The sequence below is a fragment of the Lacerta agilis genome, chromosome 6 (genome assembly GCF_009819535.1).
Source record: "Lacerta agilis isolate rLacAgi1 chromosome 6, rLacAgi1.pri, whole genome shotgun sequence".
NCBI classification, from domain to species: Eukaryota; Metazoa; Chordata; class Lepidosauria; order Squamata; family Lacertidae; genus Lacerta; species Lacerta agilis.
The window spans coordinates 48267755-48290729 of record NC_046317.1 but is presented as its reverse complement, the minus strand read 5'-3'; the positions used below and the strand labels follow the sequence as shown (position 1 = coordinate 48290729).

Here is a 22975-nt window from a genome sequence, read left to right as displayed (position 1 = left end):
AAGGTAAGGAAAAGGAAGAGAGGAACGTGGCCTGGCATAAATGGCTTTTTTTCAGAGAGGGAGAAGGAACAGAGAAGATGGGTGTGCAATATTTCTGAGCCCTTACATTAGCTGAGCGGGGGGGGGTGGTATTCCAAATTATTATTGGAGAAAAGTTTTGCTCCCCCCCACCTGCAAAGAACTTGAGTAATTTCCAAATTAATCTGAGGCAAGCTTCCTCATCTCTGGAGGAACTAACTTTTTGTGGGGATTACACATGAAGAGGCAGCTAAAAGACCTGACCTGTGCACCCTCAAACACAGTATTACATCAGTAGCCTATTGAAGATGCTCTAAGGCACAGGGGCCGGATCTGGCCCAATTGCCTTCTAAATCCAGCCAGCAGACATCCAGGAATCAGTGTGTTTTTACATGAATAGAATGTGTGTTTTTATTTAAAATGCATCTCTGGGTTATTTATGGGGCATAGGAATTCGTTCATTTCCCCAAAAAATATAGTCTGGCCCCCCACAAGATCTGAGGGACAGTGGACCGCCCCCCTGCTGAAAAAGTTTGCTGACCCCTGCTCTAGTTGCATCACATTTTTTAAATTCACAGATACAGGCAAGACAATTTGAAGACAAGCAGCTAGCTAACATTCTTATTTGTTATAAAGAGATTACTCACACTCCCTGTTGAGAAGATCGTTAAAGTCAATAGTATACGAGATCCACTGGCGAGACAGGAAGCTCTCTGTAAATCCCCAGATGCTAACATTCATTGATTTTGCTCCTGGCTCTGATGCCAGTCCAGTAAAGGTCATAGGATCCTTACTGAAAACGTAGTTGTGCCAGCACTGTCCTTCATCTGTGGAGAACCTGAAACAGATAAGATTAGGAATGGAGGTTTGGCATTATCACTGTGGTTAATTTAGACTGACAGAAATCCTCATGAAGCTTTTGGCAGCCACTCTCAAATACTGGGGATGCAAGACAGGTGACAGGAATATTAGATTAAAATACATGCTTGCTTGCCACTTTGCATAACAGAACCTTGGGTTCCACTGTACTGTGTCCGTTTCTGGGCACCAAAATTTAAGAAGGATATTGACCAGTTGGAATGTGTTCAGAGGAGGGAGACCAAGATGATCAAGGGTCTGGAAACCAAGCCTTATGAGGAATGGTTTAGGGAGTTGAGTGTGTCTAACTTGGAAAAGAGGAGACTAAGAGGTGGCATGATAGCCATGTTTGAATATCTAAAGGGCTGCCACATGGAAGAGGGAACAAGCTTTTTTTCTCCTGCTTCAGAGGGCCTTAGGACCTGAACCAATGGATTCAAACTACAAGAGAAGAGATTCTGACTAAACTTTAGGAAGAAATTCCTTCTGTTAAGAGCTATGATTCCCTCGGAAAGTGATGGACTCTCCTTCATTGGAGGTTTCGAAACAGAGGCTGGAGGGTCATCTGTCAGAGATACTTTAACTGTGATTCCTGCATTGTATGGGGTTGGACTAGATGACCTTTGGCGTGCCTTCCAAGTCTACAATTCTATGACTCTTGACTTCTTTGCAAATGAGTGCCAGGAAAAGGTGATTTGCAATGGAGAAGTGGATGGGGGCAAGGAGTACATAATCCCTCTTCTGTCTGTTGCTTTTATCCTAGCTGGAATTCCAAGTATATTTATGTCTGCCTGTTCTGGACAAGAGCTTGTTTTAAAAATGACAATAGGGATAGAAATTAGTGGTTCTTCTGAAATCACTCCTCCCAAGTAACAGCTTTGTGTTTAGGACAGCCTCATTCCTTTCAAACATTCTAAATTGAGAGCAACCCAGTTTCTTCCTTTACATCATTCTATAGCAGTGTTTCATAGACTTGGGTCCCCAGCTATTGTTGGACTACAACTCCCCGCATCCCTGGCCACTGGTCCTACTAACTAGGGATGATGGGAGTTGTAGTCCAACAACAGCTGGGCCCCCAAGTTTGAGTAACACTGTTCTATAGGGATAGTTCCAGGTGACGTAACAGTGAGGAAGTGGGCACTGAACTTCTCATGTCCTCCCACCACAGAAGTATTAACAAAATTAAGTTCCTGCACAGAAGTATTAACAAAATTAAGTTCCTGCATACTTAATCACATTGATAGGATGATCCGTTTGCTCAACGGCCACAATGATGCCCCCAGAATCCAAGATGGCATAGTGATGGGGTCCTTCAAGCATCCGTGCCCAGGTGTAGCCGCCATCATCCGAAATGTAAACATCTGGGTTTATTATTGAAATGGCATCCCCAACACTTCCTGCAACACAAGGCCATTGCCAATACAATGAGTACACTACAGTTCTCTCATGAAGGTCCACCACTTGTATTCATTCCTAAATTGACCACCCTTACTGGCAGAAGAAGGAAAAAAACAGATCTGTAAAATACAAAAACCAGTAGACAATCCCAAGTAAAGCCTCATCCTTTGCCAATTATCTTACATCGTATTATATGTGCAGAAGGATAATTCATTACCATGAGCAATGACAATTCCAACAGCATTGGGTTCAGACAGAGGTGCCATTGGTACATTCAGCTTCTGGGAGATGCTGTAGGATGCATGGATGTGAAGGCTGCACTGTAAATGTAAAACAACCCCAATAAGAAAAGGAGGCAAAATGGAGAAGCATTAACATATTTGGTCTTATTAAAAGCAAAAGCAACCAAAAGTGCTTGAATTTCAACAGAATTGCCACAAAGGAGAACCTTTACTGGTGCAAATCCAAGACAAACTGAACCCAAGCTTCCAAGCTTTATTAGCTGACACACTGTGTTTTGAACAGCACATGGCCCAAGGCAGCTTCTTCCACACGTAAGCCTGTTCTCTTCTGTTGTTGTTGTTTTAAATCAGGCTGAATTACAAACTTTCTGTTGCATAGTTTGGGCCCAGATCACTACAGAAAGTTTGTTGAGCATTCCACTCCTCTTGCAAAACATCCCTAAAAATATGCTTTACTTTTATCTTTATTGCAAGTTAGATGCAGTAACCACGCAGCATGAGATAATACAACTATTGGTAAGCCAATTTCCTAATGAACATTTTTAAAGGCTACAGCAACTTTAATATGTTTAATGCTATTTCAAGACTGGTACATTTGGCCTCTAACTATGATTTTGCACACCCTGTACCACTGCGCTCTAATCTTGCACTTGAGCCATGCACTCAATTTACTTGGAAGCATAGTTTTCAGTAGAACCAACTTCCAAACAAGTAACTTAGAACTATAACTTGGCCTGACAATATTATCCTACATCCACTATATAAACATACAAACCTTTTCCTTATTTTTGGCGGTTGAGTCACATTTGGCATTTTCAGGTTTCCTCAAATGCACCCACTCCCCTCCTTGATCAAAGGTAATCACCGATTGAATGGAATTATCTGATTGAGAGGAGAAAATGTAAGTATTTGTGCAATAAATTCTATACAACATACTTACACTCTGAGTAAAGCCCAATGCAGTGCTAAGTCTCGCATTCCATCAGTGCAAGGATTTTATTGTGAAATGGAAAATTATCCTCCTCTCCTCCTCCCATATGCCCCCTAAATCTGTTCCATGGGTTTCACCAACCCTCTGGATTATATTTGGGGAGAGTGTGGAGTAAGTACTGAAGGTGGGGGGAGGGGAGAGCCCTGTGGCACAAGTGGAAATGCTTCCACTAATGGGATGCAGAGGTTGAATGCCACCTGCTATAATTAAAAATGGATGCTTTCTTTTATTCCCATGTCATGTAGCAATATTCCAAACATTCAAAAAGACAAGACATCTTGCAAAAGAGGAATAAACTCTTTGAAAATTGAGTAAGACAGGAAACCTAGCCCCACACTGCGCTGTTGAGACTCATTGGGTTGGCTCCTGCAGCACACCGGCCGAGTTCAATGTCAGGTCATCAGCCATTATTTCAGGGACAACCTTTCCAGTATTCACAGCTTGATATTAAAGCTCCGGTCTCTGTGCAGATGTGTCATCTTTCTGCTTCAAGCAAGACACTAATGATTCCCATCTAAAGGAACTGTCAGCCTTACAATACAGTTTAACATATGAGTTTGGCTTCCTTACTTCACTCAGACTGTCTAAAGAGATTCAAGCTGGGCTGAAACTAAGTAACTCTCTAGTACGCATGGGAAACCTGTAGCTCTCCAGATGTTGCTGGACTACAACTCCCATCATCCCTGTCTCTTGACCATGCTTGCTGGGAATGATAAGAACTGACTATATGAAGAACCACAGGTTGCCCATCCCTGCTTTACAGGGATGGAGTATTAACAGACATAGTAAGCACAGGAACAAGTCAATGTTGATTATTCCTATTAACTTTGTAAAAGCAGAATTGAGACCAGCACTGCAAGACACGTGAACTTGTCCTCAACAAACTAAGACAGTAACATGATTGTTTCCTTTAGTAAAAACACCTATGAGAAAACCTAGCTTCAAAACAAGATATTTCAAACAAATTAGCAAAAAATAAACATTATGGATCTCCCAAATGGGTCTGTGAACTCCCAGAAATGCCTCAATTCCATCTCACTGAAAAGTTTCAGCTACTTTCCTAACAGTTTCCTCACTTCAATTACAGCCAATCTAGAATCCATCAGTCCCCATGACGCCATGCAGAAAGTGAGTACTGACCTTCTGAGAGCACACTAGTCATGTAGATGCCTCGCAAGGAGGTCACATTGGTGAAGTCTGTCTCTCCCCCTGTGGTGGTATAGAGATGCCTTTCTAGGGACTTCGAATAAATGATGCCTTGGTCATCAGAGGTGTAAATTGTGCCATACCCAGTATCTGCAAGAAAAACAACAGGTTGCAGGGTCTTCCAAAGAGTCCCTAAGGAACGGGGCTCTCACTTCAGTATTATCAACATCACCATTAATTTGAGATTACCAGGTCTAGAGGGCTGGTAGACCTATGCTTATGACAATTTCAAAGCTGCCTAAAACTATTACAATAAACAGGATTGGGAACTAAATGAGGACTATATGAAACAAATGAACAGGGCCACAGGGTTCTTGACAGAACAAGAGTGAGAACAGCGGGGAGACACCAGGATCTCAAGTGTGTGGACGCAACCACAACTGTCCTTCCCTAAGGGATGATCCAAGGATTTTCTGGCAGTCTCTTCACCAAGCGTATGATTCAAATGCTTTACCATTATGAGTGCATATATGTTATTTCAAGGATTAACATTAGGTGCCTGTATGCTATACTGTTCATCTTCACATTTTAAGAGCTGGTTCTCTTCATGAACCATACAAAGTTTTGCAACCCACATCAAATGCATGTTGAAATTCATATCTTTGTAAAATTTTTAAGTACACACCACACCAAACTCCCTTCTCTCACCTCCAGGCTCATCTACATGCATGAACACCATGTCATCATTAGCTGCCAAGATAGAGTAAAACTGCTCTTGTCCAACTGAAGGAAGTTGTGCCATGTTCCAGGTTTCTCCATGATCCAATGACACATGGATTCGCCTTGTACTGCCCTAGTGAAGGCAATGATAGTGTTTAATTACTACCACATCCTAGATACTATTGGTGTTTATATAGGAGGTTATTCCATGATGGATACCAGAAAATCACACTACATAATCTTCATAGTATATGAAATAAGTAAAGGTAAAGGTACCCCTGGACCATTAGGTCCAGTCACGGACGACTCTGGGGTTGCGGCGCTCATCTTGCTCTACAGGCCGAGGGAGCTGGCATTTGTCCGCAGACAACTTCCGGGTCATGTGGCCAGCATTACTAAGCCACTTCTGGCGAACCAGAGCAGCGCGCGGAAACACCGTTTACCTTCCCGCTGGAGCGGTACTTACCAGTATTTATCTACGTGCACTTTGATGTGCTTTCAAACTGCTTGGTTGGCAGGAGCTGGGACCAAACAATGGGAGCTCACCCCATTGCGGGGATTCGAACCACCGACATTCCGATCAGCAAGCCCTAGGCTCTGTGGTTTAGACCACAGCGCCACCCGCGTCCCATCATGAAATAAGTAATCCCCTGCAATAACATCCTACAATATATGTAGGATAGAAGCTGTAGGGGCACTTCCTCACTGTATAGTGAACTGCTATCTTTATTAAGGAGTAAAAACACTGTGTGGAATTTAACATCAAGTTCTTCCAGACATTCCATCTGTACAGGCATCCCAGGTTGCCATCCCTGGACTGTTTGAGGGTTTATCCTGACATCCCATCAAGCAAATTTTGGGGGGCACAGGGGGTGGAGGGAAGGAAGCTCCGTTGCGCAAGTAGAAGTTCTTGCACAGGGTTTCTGCTGACAGGGCTGATTACATGAATCTTGCCCAAAGTTTTAAATTGAAAAATCAGTGGTGCTAAACCTTGGCCTGGGTGCCTGATCAGTCATCCACTTCTGGCCACTTCTACAGCTGGAGGGTTGGCCAAGGATGAAAATGGCCCTCAGACTAGAAAAAAGCCACTTGCATTGAAAATGAACTAATATACGTCAACATTCTTCAAACACTGGTTCTTTTGCTATCTATCATAGGGGGGGAAACCCCACTGTAAACTAAACTCTTGGGGCCTATGGAAACAGAAAAGGAGAACAGTGAATTTCCTACCTTTTCTGTCATCACAGATGCAAAGAGGAAGCGTCCTCCAAGGCCAAAGGAGTAGATTTTGCTTCCTATAGTCTTGAATGTCTTCCCAAAATCTTTGGTCCTTTTCAGCTCAAGTAACCCAAGATCAGCTTCTTGTGAAAGAGAAGTATATGAACATTGCCCCAATTAGAGAGATAGAGAAGCCCTCTTCATGAAATACACACAGCAAAGAGACTTCATCCATTGAAGGGGTTGCAAGGCCACACCACTGCCCCTGCCCCATGAGCCTGTAGTTCCCTATCCCTAACCCCCCCCCAACAATGTCCCTGAAATGTCAATGAGCCTGGAAATCTGCAAAATAAAAGTCTAATTGCATAGGCTACTACATGTAGGGGGCATGCCTTAGGGGCCAGACTCTGCAACTGCTTCAACATGGGGTGCTCTCCTCATGTGAGTAATGCATGAAAGGTGCTGTAGAACAAATGAAAAGAAAGCTTCAAAGACCTTATTCTCTAAAGCAGGGCCATGCTAGGTCCATTTGAGGTGCTGGCTCTTCGGTTTAGCAGAACTCCAAGGATGGCTCATTATTATTATTATTATTATTATTATTATTATTATTATTATTATTTAAAAAAATACGGTATCAAAATAAAAAATAAAACTCAAAGTAACCCAACATAAACCAAAATTCGAGCAACACCATCAGAAGAATCAGTAACAGTAACCAATTAAAGCCATTCAGCTGAGATTAGGGCCTCTGGTGAATTTGAGCAGTGTGAGAAGTGGGGTCCTTTACACACTGTGTTCCCAAGGTGTTTAAAAGAGTGAGAACCAGCACTTGAAGCCATCTTCAGAAATGGACTGTCAGTAAGTGAGTTGTAAAGCAACTAACATACATCATTATTACTTGTTGTACTTGGGAATACTTACTACAAGAGCCATTCAGGAATGTGGTGAAGAAGATGGTCAGGCCAGAGCCCCTGGAAAAAGTCAAGGGGAAGGACACTCAGAGCAAAGTCCTGAGAGCAAAGAAGCTAGCTAACTTAGCAACTGGTAACAGAGAGCCATTTAACTGGAAAAGTCAGGGATGAAATCCGGGACCTTCTATTCAGAAGGCAGGCTCTCTACTGCTAAGCTATTGGATCTACTCTCCAAACAGCCCTGGTACCCTGAAGGTGAAAATGATAAAAAGCTATCAAGTTGCACCTTTATATAGAGCTCTTCCTGCATATTACAGTAACTTTTCCAAAAAAAGCATACAGTACAAACATGACCACAAGAAAGGCTATTAGGGACCAAGAGAATTTCATCCCAAAGAGAGTTATCTTTCTGTTTTTGCAAGCAGCCAGCTCTAGCGTAATCAAGAGAACATTAAACTACTAACTCTCCCTGGGGAACATGTTTGTTTTTCAGCTGCTCACCATTTGGCCAGGCAAACATCTTTGTGTATTTCTTTCCATTTCTCACCAAAGGTCTTAGACACCCATAGGCTGCCCTGAAAACATTAAGAAATGATTAATCATCATCTGCTTAGCATTTTCAAGTCTGAGCTAAAAATATTCATTAAAAAAATATTTTAGCCCAGATTTCCATTGAAAATGCTCAAGGTGGTTTACAATCCAACCAACATATTAAAAAATAAAATGTAAAATAATCAGTAAGGCAGAGAAAAGAGGCAGCACAGAAAACACTTCAACTAACATATCACAGAGAATAAGATTAGCAATTTGGTAGACCAATTTTTTGCCGGAAAATACATCCTTGCACAGCAGTGGAACACCATCAGAGAAGGGTCAAGATGTGACTCCCCTTGAGAGAGTAACTGAAGTGTTGGTGAGCCCACAGAGAAGGTTCAGTTGTGTACAGCCAAGCACAACTCAGATGTTGGTGAGACATGGAAGAGAACCTCCATAAAAGATTTTAAGGGCAGGAAAGTTCATATGGGAGAGGACAATCTTTTAAACATCCTCGTATCAAATCATTTAGGACTTTAAAGTAAACACTTTGAATTGGGGCCAGAAACACAACAGAAGGCAGTAACAGTCTGGACACAGTTTTCTTGACCAGCTGAGGCTTCCGTGCTTCAGTTCTGCCACTGAGTCAGACTGAATCTCTTAAAGAAGCTTGATTCACCTATATACAGAATCTCACAGACCTGTTAGAAAAGTACAGTGGTACCTCAGGTTACATATGCTTCAGGTTACAAACTCCGCTAACCCAGAAATAACGCTTCAGGTTAAGAACTTTGCTTCGGGATAAGAACAGAAATTGTGCTCTGGCGGCGCAGCGGCAGCGAGAGGCCCCATTAGCTAAAGTGGTGCTTCAGGTTAAGAACAGTTTCAGGCTAAGAACAGACCACCAGAATGAATTAAGTTCTTAACCAGAGGTACCACTGTACTTCATGCAGAGTATGCAATGAGTTTCATTTAAAATATACCCCACATTTTCATTATGTAACACAGCACTTAGGGCAAAGCAGTAAATATGGCCATACAACTGCTGTATGGATGAGACAGAAACTATGATGCTGCCAATTATTACCACAAAGGGTCACACAAGAGCCAAGCCCCCCTGCCCACCCACTCAAACATACATTAAGAGCCTCTCCAGACTGGAGCTTTTTTGTGGGTGAATTCTGCAACATGTCACTGATGCAATAATAGTGTGTTAGTGGTGGATTGATACTGAGCCATCCATCATTCCACTTTATTAGTTGTTCTGCAATGCTTCCCCAGTGTTACACCATTACTGCTGTTTGGAGCAGAACTCTTGCACTACAGTGCAATAAAAGCAAGACAAAAAAATAAAGCGGAACATTTGTGGTATAAAAGGTTACAGGGATTTCAACAGGACATTATGGGATAAGCACTGGCTGAAAATGAAGCAGTATGCCCACTCTAGAACTTTTTCAGTCTTAAACAGTATTGAAAGTGGGATCAGGAATAACAGCTCCAATACCACCGTAAGTCCAAATAATCATGAACGCATAATAAAAAGGATGTTTGGGAGGAGCCCTAAATGGCTTCTTGGAGCCTAGAGTCAATGCCTAAATTACCAGTGAGTAAATAAACCAACAGCTCTATTCTTTCCAAATCCTTACCTCAATACTGAGGGCCAACAACAGATCAGAATTCTGAGGGTGATAAATTATTTGAGTTGAAGGATGGAAAGGAATATCTGTCAACTGGAAGTTCTTAGCAAAATCAGATGATCGAAATATTCTTCCTGTATGGTATGGTCTAGGTCTGTCCCCCGTCAGTATCACCTAGTCAGAAAAATAAAGAACAGTGTCCTTTCTCAACATATCTTTGCTTCTAGTTTATCACAAACAAAGAAGTCACCTGAAGCTATTTGAAACAGTGCAGTTTTGAAGTTGGCAAAAACCAGAATAAAAATGCCAACTGTGTGGCAGAACAGAAATCCTCACTAACCCTTAGTGTTTCTTGTGCTTATGTTCCTTTTGCAAGTTTGCTGTGCAAATTAGTGCAAAGGGACTGCTTCACTAGGATATGAGTGCTTAGCTGAACTCCATTAATTTTTTAATCTAAAAGGATGTAACATCTTTTCTCACATCCATCTGGAAGTCATGTGGGAATAAACCATAGCCATAAAGACCAAAGGAAACAGTGATGACCTGAATAAAACCAATAATGTTGGTGTAAACATTGCTTCTGTTTCAGAAGCAAACTAACGAGTCCAAAAAAAGTAGTAGAAACCCTATAAACCACTACCACTCATTTGACTATTAGAAATATGTCCTATGCAACCTGCTTTAGGATCAAACTTTGTACAGTGCACTACAGAATGTTCTGCCAAGGAAACTGAGCTGCTCTGAGGATGGGACTTTGTGAAAATCACACAGCCATGCCTAGAACACTGTGTGATTGCGTAGGTACTGTAACAGTTTGATTTAATCTACAATCAGGTAAACTGGAAAAAGCAGATAATGGCTCCAACATACAACCAGGAAGCATCAAGCAGGATGCTATTTCTCAAGGTCATATAGCAAGTAAGTGGAGAGTAGGGTGGATAGGTAGGTAAGTAGAGATTTTGTGGCAGAAATATGGATTCCAGAGATATAATAGGATATGGACAACTAGGTTATATTGCACAACACTAAACTTGTTAAGTAGCTGGAGAAATAGGAACAAAGCCCACATCCTACCTTCCCTGAATTTTCTGGTCCAATGGCCATTCCAAATTCTGTCCGGATGAAAGTGTTGTTAATGAGATCCGTAATGTCTATGAAAGTTTTCCCATAGTCTTCACTACGGTGCAAAAAAAAAAAGACATTGTAAGTGTAAAAGCTCCTCTGTACAGGATAGTTTTGCAGATGCAGCCATTTGTGTTTGGAGGCCTCTTAAAGCAACAGAGCACACACAAAAACAATGACAGAAGGAACCAAACCATTTTATGGTCACCCTGTGGAGGTCACTTAACAGCCCTTGTAAGCTTTGTTTCAATAATGTGATGAACCTATGTTTGTAGTAAAGTTTTTGACACCCACAAAGTTGTTGAGATTTTTTTAGAATTTTTCACCCAAACACCAGGACCATAGTATCATACTGTGGGCTTGCCATATTTCATAAAGTAAAAATCTAGACACAAAAGTTGTTGAGCTTCGGGAAAATTGCAAAAACAACACTGCTGACATGGGTTGCCATAAACCCTGATTTTCTGCCCACACGCTGCTTCCGACTGCAGTGTTCCAGGTATGTCTGGTGTTATATAGTGAGTCTAGCCAGTGGTAGTATAGTAACATCTTTATTCATGGCAGCAAACAAGTAAAGGGCACACAACAACCCCAGCCCTGCTGCTATATATAGGCACTTGGGCTAGCCTACCCAACCCAGGTGAAACTAATTAAAAACAATCACTACCTCCCTTAACTAATTCCTGGCTGCTCTGCTACTGTGCTGTGCCTGCAAATTCAATACACAACATCTGGGATATTCCAGACGTATGGCAACCCTACCATAGTAGCAACATTTGAACATGTAAAATCTAATACAGGGTATCTGTGAAATAGTCAGGACAGCTTCTTCAGATGATCACAGTGATCTGGCTGGTGTACAAGGCAGTTCTTAAAGTAACCTGATACTAGGCCATTTAGGGCTATGTACACTAAAAACAGTATCTTGTACCTAGCTGAAAAATGTGCCGGTGGCCAGTACAGGGCTTTCAGCACTGTTGTAATATACTGGTGCAGAGCTGTTCTGGCCAAAAGCTGGGCTGCACTAGCTGCAATTTCCAAACCAACCTCTGGGCTAGGCCCACATGCAGTGCACTGCAATAGTGCAGTCCAGAGTTTACCAGATGACATGCACCACTGCGGCCAAGCTATCCCTGTCCCAGAACAGCCATACCTAGCATACTAGCTGAAGCTGGAAAAAGGTACTCAGTCTTTAATTAGCTAGAACATTGCTGCTTATGATCTATTTTTTAAGGTAACCTATTACTTTCCCTACTCACTTTATATTGAATGTTTTAACACAACTCCTCAAAATGGAAACCTGCACTTCCTCCTTGAACTTTTGTTTGTAGACCATCTCCTCAGGGCTAACTGCCCATGCTTACAGCTCTCTGGCAACTTGCAAGAGAGTTAAACAGGAACACGACGTAAAGCACTTCCAACTTCAAAGCCAGGGAATCAATGGAAGTGCTAGTGGTGATCATTTATTAAGGGGAAGCCCCTCAGCAGAGAAAGTTGCTTGTTTATCAACAGGCAGTTACTAAAAATCCACAAAAGAGCATTCAGTCTAAAAGGAGGAAACACTAGTGAAAGTAATCATGTACTGGGGAACACCCAAGAGGGCAGGATGGACTTTGTCTGGCATCTACAAGAAAACAAAGGCAGGGCCAGGTAAATATTCCAAGGGAGGGACTTGTTCAGTGTGAAGCTCCTTGCTCTATATAGTAGCCATAATGTACAAACTAACCCTACGAGTTCCACATGTAACCAGCCAAGACTCCCATAAGAAGTCTTGGCCTCTTGCAAGACTAACTCTACCCAGCCATGCTATCCCTACACTTTCAGAAGTCTCGAGTTAGAGACCTACACATGGGCAAAGAGTGCCTAAGCTTTTTCTAAACTAATAACAAAGGCTGAGAACTGAGTTTGCTCTAGAGTCTTTCCCAGTTCTCTTTCTCAGGATACCTAGCATTTTAAATTTGTCACACTTTGCATATGTGAGCCATTCTTAAGCAGGGTCACTTGTAAGCCTGTTCCAGCTGTCAAAATGGGCAGCAAAATTTGGGGAGTGCCTGAACTTCTCAGCTGCCCTTTACCTTTCCCAATGCGCCTGGGGGAAAGGGTGCCACCACTGCATACCACTCTTAGCAGATGCTACTCCTAGCCAAAGGGAATTGCTCTTAAGACTTGATGTCTGTGGTGCAACTAATTTTCTCCAGCCGCTGAAAAAGAGAAGATCAGCCACACCAAAGAAACAAAGAAGGAAAGATCTGTCTGGCTTCTGTCTGGCAAGGAACCACACCTAAAGAAAGTGCAGTTTGGGCTGTGGTTCACACAAGCTCTATCCCAACAGGAAGCATGGGGAAAGATAAGAAAAGTGAGCTCTTCAAACCCTCTCAAGCTTCTTGACACCAGTAGCAGCAGTCAGTAAGGAGCTTACTCCTGTAGGATTTCCAACAGGCAGCCAGAAGGGGGGTGGCTTACTTACAGTCCCTTTAAGGGAAGCTAGATAATAAAGTAGCATATCCATTGTTTAAAAGGCAGAGATAACTGCTTTTGACACAAAATACACCACTTAGTACTGTATACAACTTGTTGTTAAACCAGCAAATCCCTCAGTTGATTGCTGCTGGGCTTTTGGTCAGCTTGTGCCTCTTTTCATGTCAGAAAGTTGGACTCTCCCAAGACAGGATAGACCTCAGGATGCAACCCTGCCTACTTATTCAACCGGCTGTTCATCACTGGCTTTGTAAAGAGGATGATCTGTCACTAGTTTAGAAGCCCTGTCCCTAACCACTGTACATAGGCAATGCAATAGGCTCACAAATCTTCATATACAGCAATCGGCAGCAAGCTCTTGGCTTCATTACAATGTGTATTTCAGTTCATAGACAACACAATGCTCTCACCTTCTGTAGAGCTTAGACTGCCCAAAACTCATGATTACCAGAGGTATCTGGAATGTGGTCAACACAAGAATAACCTGGAGAGAGAGAAACCTGTTAGCAACAATATGAGAACAACAGTCAGCACACACACTGTCTAAAAGCCAGGTAACCATCACACCCCAATAAGGACAAATTCACATACAGTATTTGGGGGTACATGGCTGAGCTAACACAAGTTTATGTTTTTAATTGGGTTTATTTTGGCATGTTGGGTTGCTGTCATGCATATTTCATCACAAGTACAAATTACAACACATTTTTAAAAAATGTTTCAGAAACATTATAAACTTGTCTGGAAGAATTGATAAAGGTCAACTGAATACACCAACATTCGCTAGAATTCATTTTGCATTTATTTTTTAAATGCTATGTCTTATCTTTGCAACTTCTTTTATTCTGTTTGATGACATTTTAGAAAAGCTACTTCTTAACACGGTCACCTGTGCTTTGACATCCTAACTTGAAGTGTCAACATGCTTTTTCCCTAAGAAAGAAAAACTCGCTTAATCCCTGGCACACGTAATTGGCCTGACACAGGTTTCTTAGTTAATAGCTAATCTCTCTGACTACAGAACAATATCAAATAAAAACTGTTACTGTAGCCCAAAATTGTACCATAATCCCTTTGTATATCAGCAGCTTGGTAAACCTGGTAAATTAGGGCACATCGTATTGCATTTTGGAATTATCAAACACTGTCATAAAATTGGATTCAGAACCAATTTCTCTAAGGCTGCCATCCTAACCCCACTTACCTGGAAGTAAGCCCCAATGAATTAAATAGGAAATACTTCTGAGTAGCCATGACTGGCATTGCACTGTTAGCCATTAGGCAAGAAGCAGAAACAGAAAAACTCTAACCAAAAGAGGAAGTTTGCTGATAAATAGTTTACTTTGTTAAAAAAAAAATGGAGGCGGGGTGAGTCTTAAGAGATGGACTGCTGGACCACTCTAGCAGTTCAGCTGAGATATTAGTTCTATTAGGCTCAGCTGACACCTGGTATCAGTCATGCAACAGGATGCAGCAGAGGGAGAAATGGGAAGCAGAAACCAACAATATCTATATAGTGCAATTCTTTAGTGTGCCTGGAACTTGGCTGTATGTTGCCCCACTAAAAAAACATTGGTTGTTGCTTACACTTTCAAAGAGAGATGCATTTCTCTGTGCCGGATGGGATGTGAAGAAAGAGGCAGTGAGTACTTCCTCCTCCTCGGCAAGACTTCAGTATTGAAGCAATTCTCACCTCAAGTCTGGGTGGGCAGTTAGACACTTCTTACCAAATCCAGAGTGAGTCACCCAATATACACAACACCTACACTCTGTCCCTTCTTCCTTGGCCATGAGTAGGAAGGTAATAGCTAAACGAAGAACCCAAATGGCTTGCAACACCTACATCTGAAGAGGATCATTATTCATGACCCATCAAACAGGAACAACCCTACTTTTCCATGTGGGAAGTTTAAAGCAAAACTATCCATTATTGAGAGTACTGAGTCATGCACTCGGAGGAATTATTATTTCACATGTTGTGTTTTTGTTCCTTTCAAAATTAATATTTAAAAATCCGTTCAACCTATCTGTATTACTTACCCCAGTGCTGTCACCAATCCAGGATAGGGTCACTGAGCCACTGAGGTCATTGAAGACACGCTGTAAAGGCAATTAGAAATATAATTCAGTTCTCTGGTCTTCCATCCAGTGCCAGAAAGGAAACAGTCTCTCCCAATTTCCCCTTCATTTTAATCATGGTAACAAGCAGTTCCTGGACACAAATTCGGGATCTTTTTAATCACATTGCCTCATATGTGCCCTATTTGAAAAATAATAGCTACTGAGCTTCAGAGAACACATCATACAACCCAGAAGCTGATCCAACATCATCTCTGTACTGTACTACTATGGCTTAGACTTAATTTCCTATGCAAGGGTTTGAGTGGATGAAATTCTCACATGGAAATGACCCAAAATAAGCTCTCCTAGATGTGTCTTGCTGGCATTTGATATATTGCCATATGGATCTTCAGTCCTTTTACTCAGGATATTACTGGATTTTTGCTGACTCCATAGAACTGGGGAAGGGAGTTCATGCAGGGACTCCTCCCACAATCCTGTTCATAATAAAATCTCTCAAGCTGACATGTCAAGCAATAAGGAAGAGGTGCAGAATAAAGCATACAGTTTTGGTCTCTGTAACCCATGAAGGTGTAGCTATCAGTGTAGGAGAGAAACTGGAAGCAGCACTAGCCTCATGGTTTTGTAGAGACTTCCTCAAACCATTCCACATTATACTTGGAAATCCCTGAGTATGTTACCACTTTTGATCACTTTGGTAACTCTTCTATTATTGTTGTTATTATTTTATTTATTAAATTTCTGTACTGCCCTTCATCCAAAGATCACACAGTGGTTTACATATATAAAACACATAATGGCTCATTGTCCTAAAAGCAAAACAAGCTGCACACCTGTTACTTCCTTCCAACATATCTGTTACAAGCAGCTTACTGTCCTTTCAGTGTACTCAAGGTGCCTAGCATGATTATTTATTCTATGCTATCTGTATGCCATTGATAAACCAGAAGCCTGAGTTCAGAGTCACACCACACCAAAGAGTCTTGACAGCTCCTGGACAAGACCCTGGGGCCATTTAAAAGCTTTAACACCCTTCTTCCATCTCGTAGTTCTGTTGGACACCTAGAGCCTCCAGCAAATCATAAATATCCATGCGGTGGAAGGGCATTAATTAGGCATAAGTTACCCTAGAATATAATGTCATTTCTTTTCACACATGTATTATTCTTTGACTTTGCAAAATGGGTTAAGTGTAGGTGAACGACACATTTAAACTAAGGCTCCCCTTACAGCAATTGAAAAATTACTCCAGTTTAAAATAACAACAACAATGGAAAATAGATGAAAGATTCAACAGAACTTACTAATGAAGCACCTGTGACACATGTACAAAAGCAAACAGCATTATTCTGCCATGATGTAGCCAAGGCTCAAGCCACATGGTATGCCAAGTTCAGATTCTTTCCTCCATGGTTTGTTTGATTTTAAAACTAAAGGAGCCTGCCAGTCTGAGCACATGAAAGGTGTGCTGCTTAATACTCCCCACTCTTGTCCTTTTTTAGTTTGAAATCACCTCTCCCAAATTACTTTTTTCAGCCAGAGGACAAAAAGGGAAATAGTCCCCATAGTTTCCCTTCCCCACTCCTCTGGGTGGAAAAGCAGCTTGGAGTGGGCAATTTTGAGCAGAACAGTAGTTAGGCATCTCACTTTTCTACTCAGATGCAGCCTTATGTATGTATATATAAAACGCCACTAGACACAAATGAAATAAATCACAGAACTGCGTTTACATTTTTAAAACTGCATTTTACTTGTGCTTTTTAATTAAAAAAATAAAAGAAAACTATTTTTATGTGTTGGGGGTTATTTGGCTGTTTCTGTTTATATTTTGATTGTGTATTTTGTGGTTTTTATATCGTAATTTTATTTTGTGAACCACCCTGAGACCTGCAGGTATAGAGCAGTATATAAATTTAATTAATAATAATGATGTAACATGTACTTCAAGCCCAAGTTCCTATACAATTGACATCCATTGAAACCTGTGCCAACACCTGCATAATGGGGTCTCAATCACAATTCATCTTGCACTGTAAGGTTCTTACAATAGCACAGAAGAAGCTATTACGATTGCAAAGACAGACACCAACCACAATGTGTGTCAAATGTTAACACAGAAAGCAATACAGTGCAAAATAGACCTTCATAGATGGCCTCACCTTAGAATTTTAAAGGCCACCTCAAATTAAGCTCAAAGTTTCCTGCAGTACTGTGAATGCCACGGTGCTTTGTTCACAGCTCAGCAAGCACCTGGGACCCAAAGTGTTCAGGGTCATTCCATTTCAAGTGATCCAACTTTTTTACCTCATGTCATCCAATTTTGTTAATATTCTGTACACTTGTTGAATGATCAAAACTAAGTTTAAATCTAAAATTTTAATTTTTTATCTCATCCCGTTTCTTAGTTATGAGGGTTTGGAATTTCAAAAATTTTGGCCTTGCCGGACTGCACAAAAACCTGAACGGCTCAGCCCAGGACTGAGAGATGTCAAAACTAAAAACACCAATCTCTTCAGAACTTCATGAACTTTAATACGATATGTTGCATGATAGACTTACTCTAAATTTTAAATTTAAGTTACAAAATTTAAATTTTTAAAGGGATAAAAAAATTAATATGATTGCAATTTTTCAATAATTTGTATTTATTTAATATTTCTAAGAGCTACCTGCACAATTTCGTCTTGGGATATCAATGGGTTCACATTAAAAAAAAAAATTTTGTACATACATGTCTGCCTTATTGGGTTCTATTTAAGATAAATGGGTCTTCTTGGAGTAAAATATAACAGAATATCACTATAATATCAGCTGCTTCAGGCATTTCTTTAGAAAGTTATTCAGTGAAAAGGTGTCTGAAAAGCTAGCCAGGCTGCAGACACTGCTGTAAACTAGAAAACAGAAGGCTGGCCAACCAAGGCCTGCCCCACCAACTGTATCTCTAGGAGTATATACTAGAGCTAACCATAAAAATCTTCCAATATCAGTGTAGATCTGTGAAAGCAGCCAAAAATGTATCATGAAAAAATATGTGTGCTAAAAATGCTGCTTTTCCAGGTCACATTGATTAGAAAGCAAACAAGATGAACTATTATGCACAAGAATCCAGTTGCAATTGTTGGTTCCCAGGGGGAAAGAGAAAGGACAATAACTACTGCAGACCACAGTGTGTTTTCAAAAATGCTTTCCCTAGGGTCACATGCTCAAGTTTTACACAAATAAAACTGGGAGTCAAGTAATAGCTTGCCGTGCAACCTGTTAAATATGGAGATATCTGAAATTTTCTGAACTACAGGAACAGCATGAGTTTTGAATTTAATAGCAGCTGCTAAGTTATTCATCACTACGAACTGGAAAGATCCTAACCCTTCAGTGTTGAGAGAATTCTGTTTAAAGACTTGGAACAGTGGCAAAGGATAAACTGGTGGAATATATTGGCTGTGTGATGGTAAACAACATTGAGACTTTCCAAAAACAAACCCTGCACCATTACTTTCACGAGCACTTATTTTAATATAATAATTGACATCTGAAAGGCTTGTGCTGTTTATTTTTTTCTGTACCAAATCAAAGGCCAGTGGGAAGATACTATTTTCTCGTCACATACAAATGGTATTTTACAACTTATGCATGATGGAGAAGTACAACTTGATGCAGTACCTCAGCTCATAGAGTTGTTACCGTGTTTTATTTCAAAGAGAAGTGCCAACTGGGTATGAGATTTAACCATACACTTCCCCTTTATGACAAAGACAAAGGAACAACTTCACTTTGATGCATTTCCCTGGAGATCCAATATTAACCCCCATTTTTCTGCAGACAAACTAGGATGCTGGAGAGATAATGATCGTTTTCAAGCATAATGGAAAGCCACAGAATAAACAAACAAGCCTTGAATTTTTCTTGTGGTTGGTGTGGAAACAAATCAACAGTCCTGATTCACATGTAGCACTAAGCCGATCACATGATTCACATGTAACACAAACTTTCTTTCTTTCTGGGTTGGTGAAGAAAGGAGGAGGGACGAGGGTGTTTGACTTAAGCAACGTGTACCAGCACGTTGCTCATTCATAGTAAGTCTAGTTTGTTTCAGCCTATGTTGTTGTTCAGTCGTTCAGTCGTGTCCGACTCTTTGTGACCACATGGACCAGAGCACGCCAGGCACGCCTATCCTTCACTGCCTCTCGCAGTTTGGCCAAACTCATGTTAGTAGCTTCGAGAACACTGTCCAACCATCTCATCCTCTGTCATCCCCTTCTCCTTGTGCCCTCCATCTTTCCTAACATCAGGGTCTTTTCTAGGGAGTCTTCCCTTCTCATGAGGTGACCAAAGTACTGGAGCCTCAACTTCAGGATCTGTCCTTCTAGTGAGCACTCAGGGCTGATTTCTTTAAGAGTGGATAGGTTTGATCTTCTTGCAGTCCATGGGACTCTCAGCCGATGGCTTACCTTTCAGCCTATGGCTTACCGCAATATGTAAAGTGTCAGTTTACTAATTTAACAAAGCATTTGTTTTCTACTTTGGTCACACAGTAGCAATTGTTGTAAGAATTTTAAGGTATTTTATTTATATATAATAATTGTTATTAATGTACCAAAACAAATAAGGCCACATGTCTGAAAAACAGCACAGGAAGACAGGCCTCACTCCATTTTGACTCCCAACTGACCAAGTATTTCTTTGTCTCAGGAACAAAGGGGGGGTTGCCCCTCCAGCTACTCAGCAGCCCTCTGCCTGAGTGATAATCTCTGGCATCCTGATACCTGAGTGTCAGACAAAAGGGTGTGATTAACTTGGCTGGGATATAGGGAAATGTAAATTTTTGTTTCACTTGATTGGTTTTTGGTGGAGGGCAAGAGGAGACATGGGGGCAGGGTCCAAGATGCTCAGATCACTGCTACCAGACCCTCCCAATTTTTGATGTAATTCTGATGCATGGAGGGGTGGTCTTGAGCTGGAGGGGGGCAATTTCAAAAGTCTATATAGGAGCTTGCGCACCTTTGTTCATGGTCTTTGGCTTGCAAAACACCCTGCTGCAGCAGTAACAAATAAAGGGCTATCGCCTTGCTTTGGGAGATTCTGTATCGTCTCTATTTATTCATAAGTGCTCCTGAGAGGAGGGGAGCCCTACTAAGGCTCTCCCCCGGGTTCGTGGACTCCCTTCTGGGGTTGAACCTAATTTTTATAACACAATGTTATTTGCTATCTTTGAATTTTGGGTCCAAAAAAACATTATATTTATTTGTGGTGGAAGCCAACTATGTCAAATTCAGAGTAGACCCATTGAAATCAATGGACCTAAGTTAGTCGTGTGTAATGATGTCAATGGGTCTAGTATGAGCATGACTTAAGTTGGGTTCAATCCTTAATTTCTTTCCTACCCTTTCTCTCAAAGGAGATTTGCAGCTTATTCTCTCTCTGAAAGAAACCTTTGGAAACAACCAGTAATTCCAAACCACTTATTTCCAAATTATTTCAACCAGCATCTCTTTCAGAATGGTGTTTTCAACACTTGTCCCATTTCTGGCCTGATGGTGGAGGAGCAGAGAAAATCATTCCACCAAGTCTTCACATCTCTAGGTCGGACGGCAATTCAGCCATCACTTTCTGCACACAGTGAGGTAGAGGAGGCACAAACAAGTTTCAGCAAGGCTGGAAACTTCCCCAAACATAACATGTAAATCAGAGTCAGCTTGTATGGCCAGGGCCAGATATGTGCCAGACTTCCTTGCGGATTACTGAAATTATGTTACTTTCAAGGTACAGAGCAAAAACTGCATCCTGTAATATGCTACGCACAAACAGCGATAAAAGAAAGAGGTAAGCAAAGAAACTGTATCAGCTATGAAAGCAGAACTGAGTAAGAAACTGATCATTAGATGCTAGGGGGTTAAATTACCCTTCTTAGCTATGGAAACATGGCTGTAATTAGTAACTAGTCTGAAGAAGGGAGAGGCTGCTAAGAACTATTTGTGTACAAACTGCTCCTTCAATAAAGACACAGAAGGGGCAATGTCAATGCACTTCGATGATTCGAAACCATATCTGGTTCAGAGATATGTTTAGCGATGCTGAGAAGTGTCAAACTACTGGCCGAGTTAAAATTAAGAATCAGCAGCACAGGCTAAACTAGGAAAGAGCTTTCGGTGAAAGAAATAGAGCAAGAAAGAAGAATAAAGATAAAACAGAATGTTTATTAATTGCACAATAAATTAGACACGTTCATAAGCAGCATTAGCAGTGTGCGTCTCCTGTGATGTCAGAAACAATACCCATGTTACTCAACAATATTTTCACACTCAATGTCCATCACCAGTTTACAGTCCAAATAACCTGGGATCTTAGCCTTTGCTATAACGACTTGTTGCCTTCTGACAAACTGAGAATTGCTTGTCTATCAAAACATTCAAGTTAAACACCTGGGATGTAAAAGGGCTGTTTCTTTTCCTCCCATATTTTTACTAATCTACCCTTCATAAATTCAAAAATTAAACACATCAATACAATAAAACTGAGTTCTTGTATCATTTACTCAAAATATTTCTGCACTGCCCTCCAATAAAAAATTTCCAATAATAAATTAGGATGCTAATCTATTACTTATAAGTAACAATGGTCATTTCCATATGACCTGTTTATTGAGAATTTATCCTGATTTGTTTGCATAAAACTTGCACAGAGAGGTTTTATGGTATCTGCACCTTATTGGATATTCATTCTAATTTGTTTGTGTAGAGGCTACTGGTATATGGAATTCAGTATATGATGAGACTTCACGCTGATTTGTTTGTGCAGCGGTAATATGACTTCTCATTAATTGATCATTAGCCTTTTTCTGTCACTCTCCTTATCACAAAAAGTTTAGTTTTCTTTAAAGTGGGCTTGTTGTGCTAGAGCACTATGTGACTGGATCTCCCACAAAATACAGTCTGGAGGCGACCAGTGACAAATTTTCACCACCAATCTGGAAAAACAAGCTCTTGCAAGACCTAATTACAGAGGGGCAACAGTGGATCAATCACGTCTTAGAGCACTCAGTGATTTTCCTAACAGATATTATCTGACCCTACAGGTATGTTATCGGGAGTGTTGTGCTGTGAACAATTTTATGTTGTGAACCGCCCTGAGATCTACAGGTATAGGTCGGCATACAAATTTAATTAATTAATTAATTAAATGGAAGGCAGATGGTTCTATTACTCCTGTTGACAACATTTAAAAACAAATTAGGGAAGCTTCTGACCTAAGTTTGTTATGCAAGAAATCAACTGGGCAGTTAAGGACATGTGAGCTCTCCCCAATTATATTTTCGATAGCTGTCAAATCCAAATGTTCCCAAACAAGATGGGTGTTAGCTGAGAGCACGGCACCTTTATTTATTTTTTACAATTTGTATCCGAAAGAGCTTTCAGTTTAGTGGTATTGGCAATTCCAGATATTTACTGATAAGTGACCAGGAGTCTCCAGTTCTAGTAAGATTCAGCAGGCTTCTGCCCATGTTTTTCTGAAAGCCAGCAAGTTAGACTGATGGAAAATACATTAAGCACAATTCACATCTCACTGTCTGCCTCAAAGGCTATTTTCGATCAAGACTTAGGGAAACAAGTTATTGTTAGCACC

General features: G+C 40.9%; 1 protein-coding gene across 2 annotated transcripts in view; it reads right to left on the bottom strand.

The window, feature by feature from the left end:
- The window catches only part of SORT1 (sortilin 1), a 52947-nt gene that overhangs the window by 7977 nt on the left and 21995 nt on the right, over nucleotides 1-22975 (bottom strand). Inside the window, exons 2-14 of one of the 2 annotated variants that reach the window (XM_033152489.1) lie at nucleotides 15314-15373; nucleotides 13684-13757; nucleotides 10748-10850; nucleotides 9683-9847; nucleotides 8004-8077; nucleotides 7513-7562; nucleotides 6604-6734; nucleotides 5362-5506; nucleotides 4648-4803; nucleotides 3292-3398; nucleotides 2492-2594; nucleotides 2105-2273; nucleotides 666-856 (exon numbers count right to left, since the gene is read on the bottom strand). In XM_033152489.1, the coding sequence (XP_033008380.1) occupies nucleotides 666-856; nucleotides 2105-2273; nucleotides 2492-2594; nucleotides 3292-3398; nucleotides 4648-4803; nucleotides 5362-5506; nucleotides 6604-6734; nucleotides 7513-7562; nucleotides 8004-8077; nucleotides 9683-9847; nucleotides 10748-10850; nucleotides 13684-13757; nucleotides 15314-15373 (1528 nt within the window). The remainder of the gene's footprint in view (nucleotides 1-665; nucleotides 857-2104; nucleotides 2274-2491; nucleotides 2595-3291; nucleotides 3399-4647; nucleotides 4804-5361; nucleotides 5507-6603; nucleotides 6735-7512; nucleotides 7563-8003; nucleotides 8078-9682; nucleotides 9848-10747; nucleotides 10851-13683; nucleotides 13758-15313; nucleotides 15374-22975) is intronic. The other variant, XM_033152490.1, reaches the window with a different exon arrangement.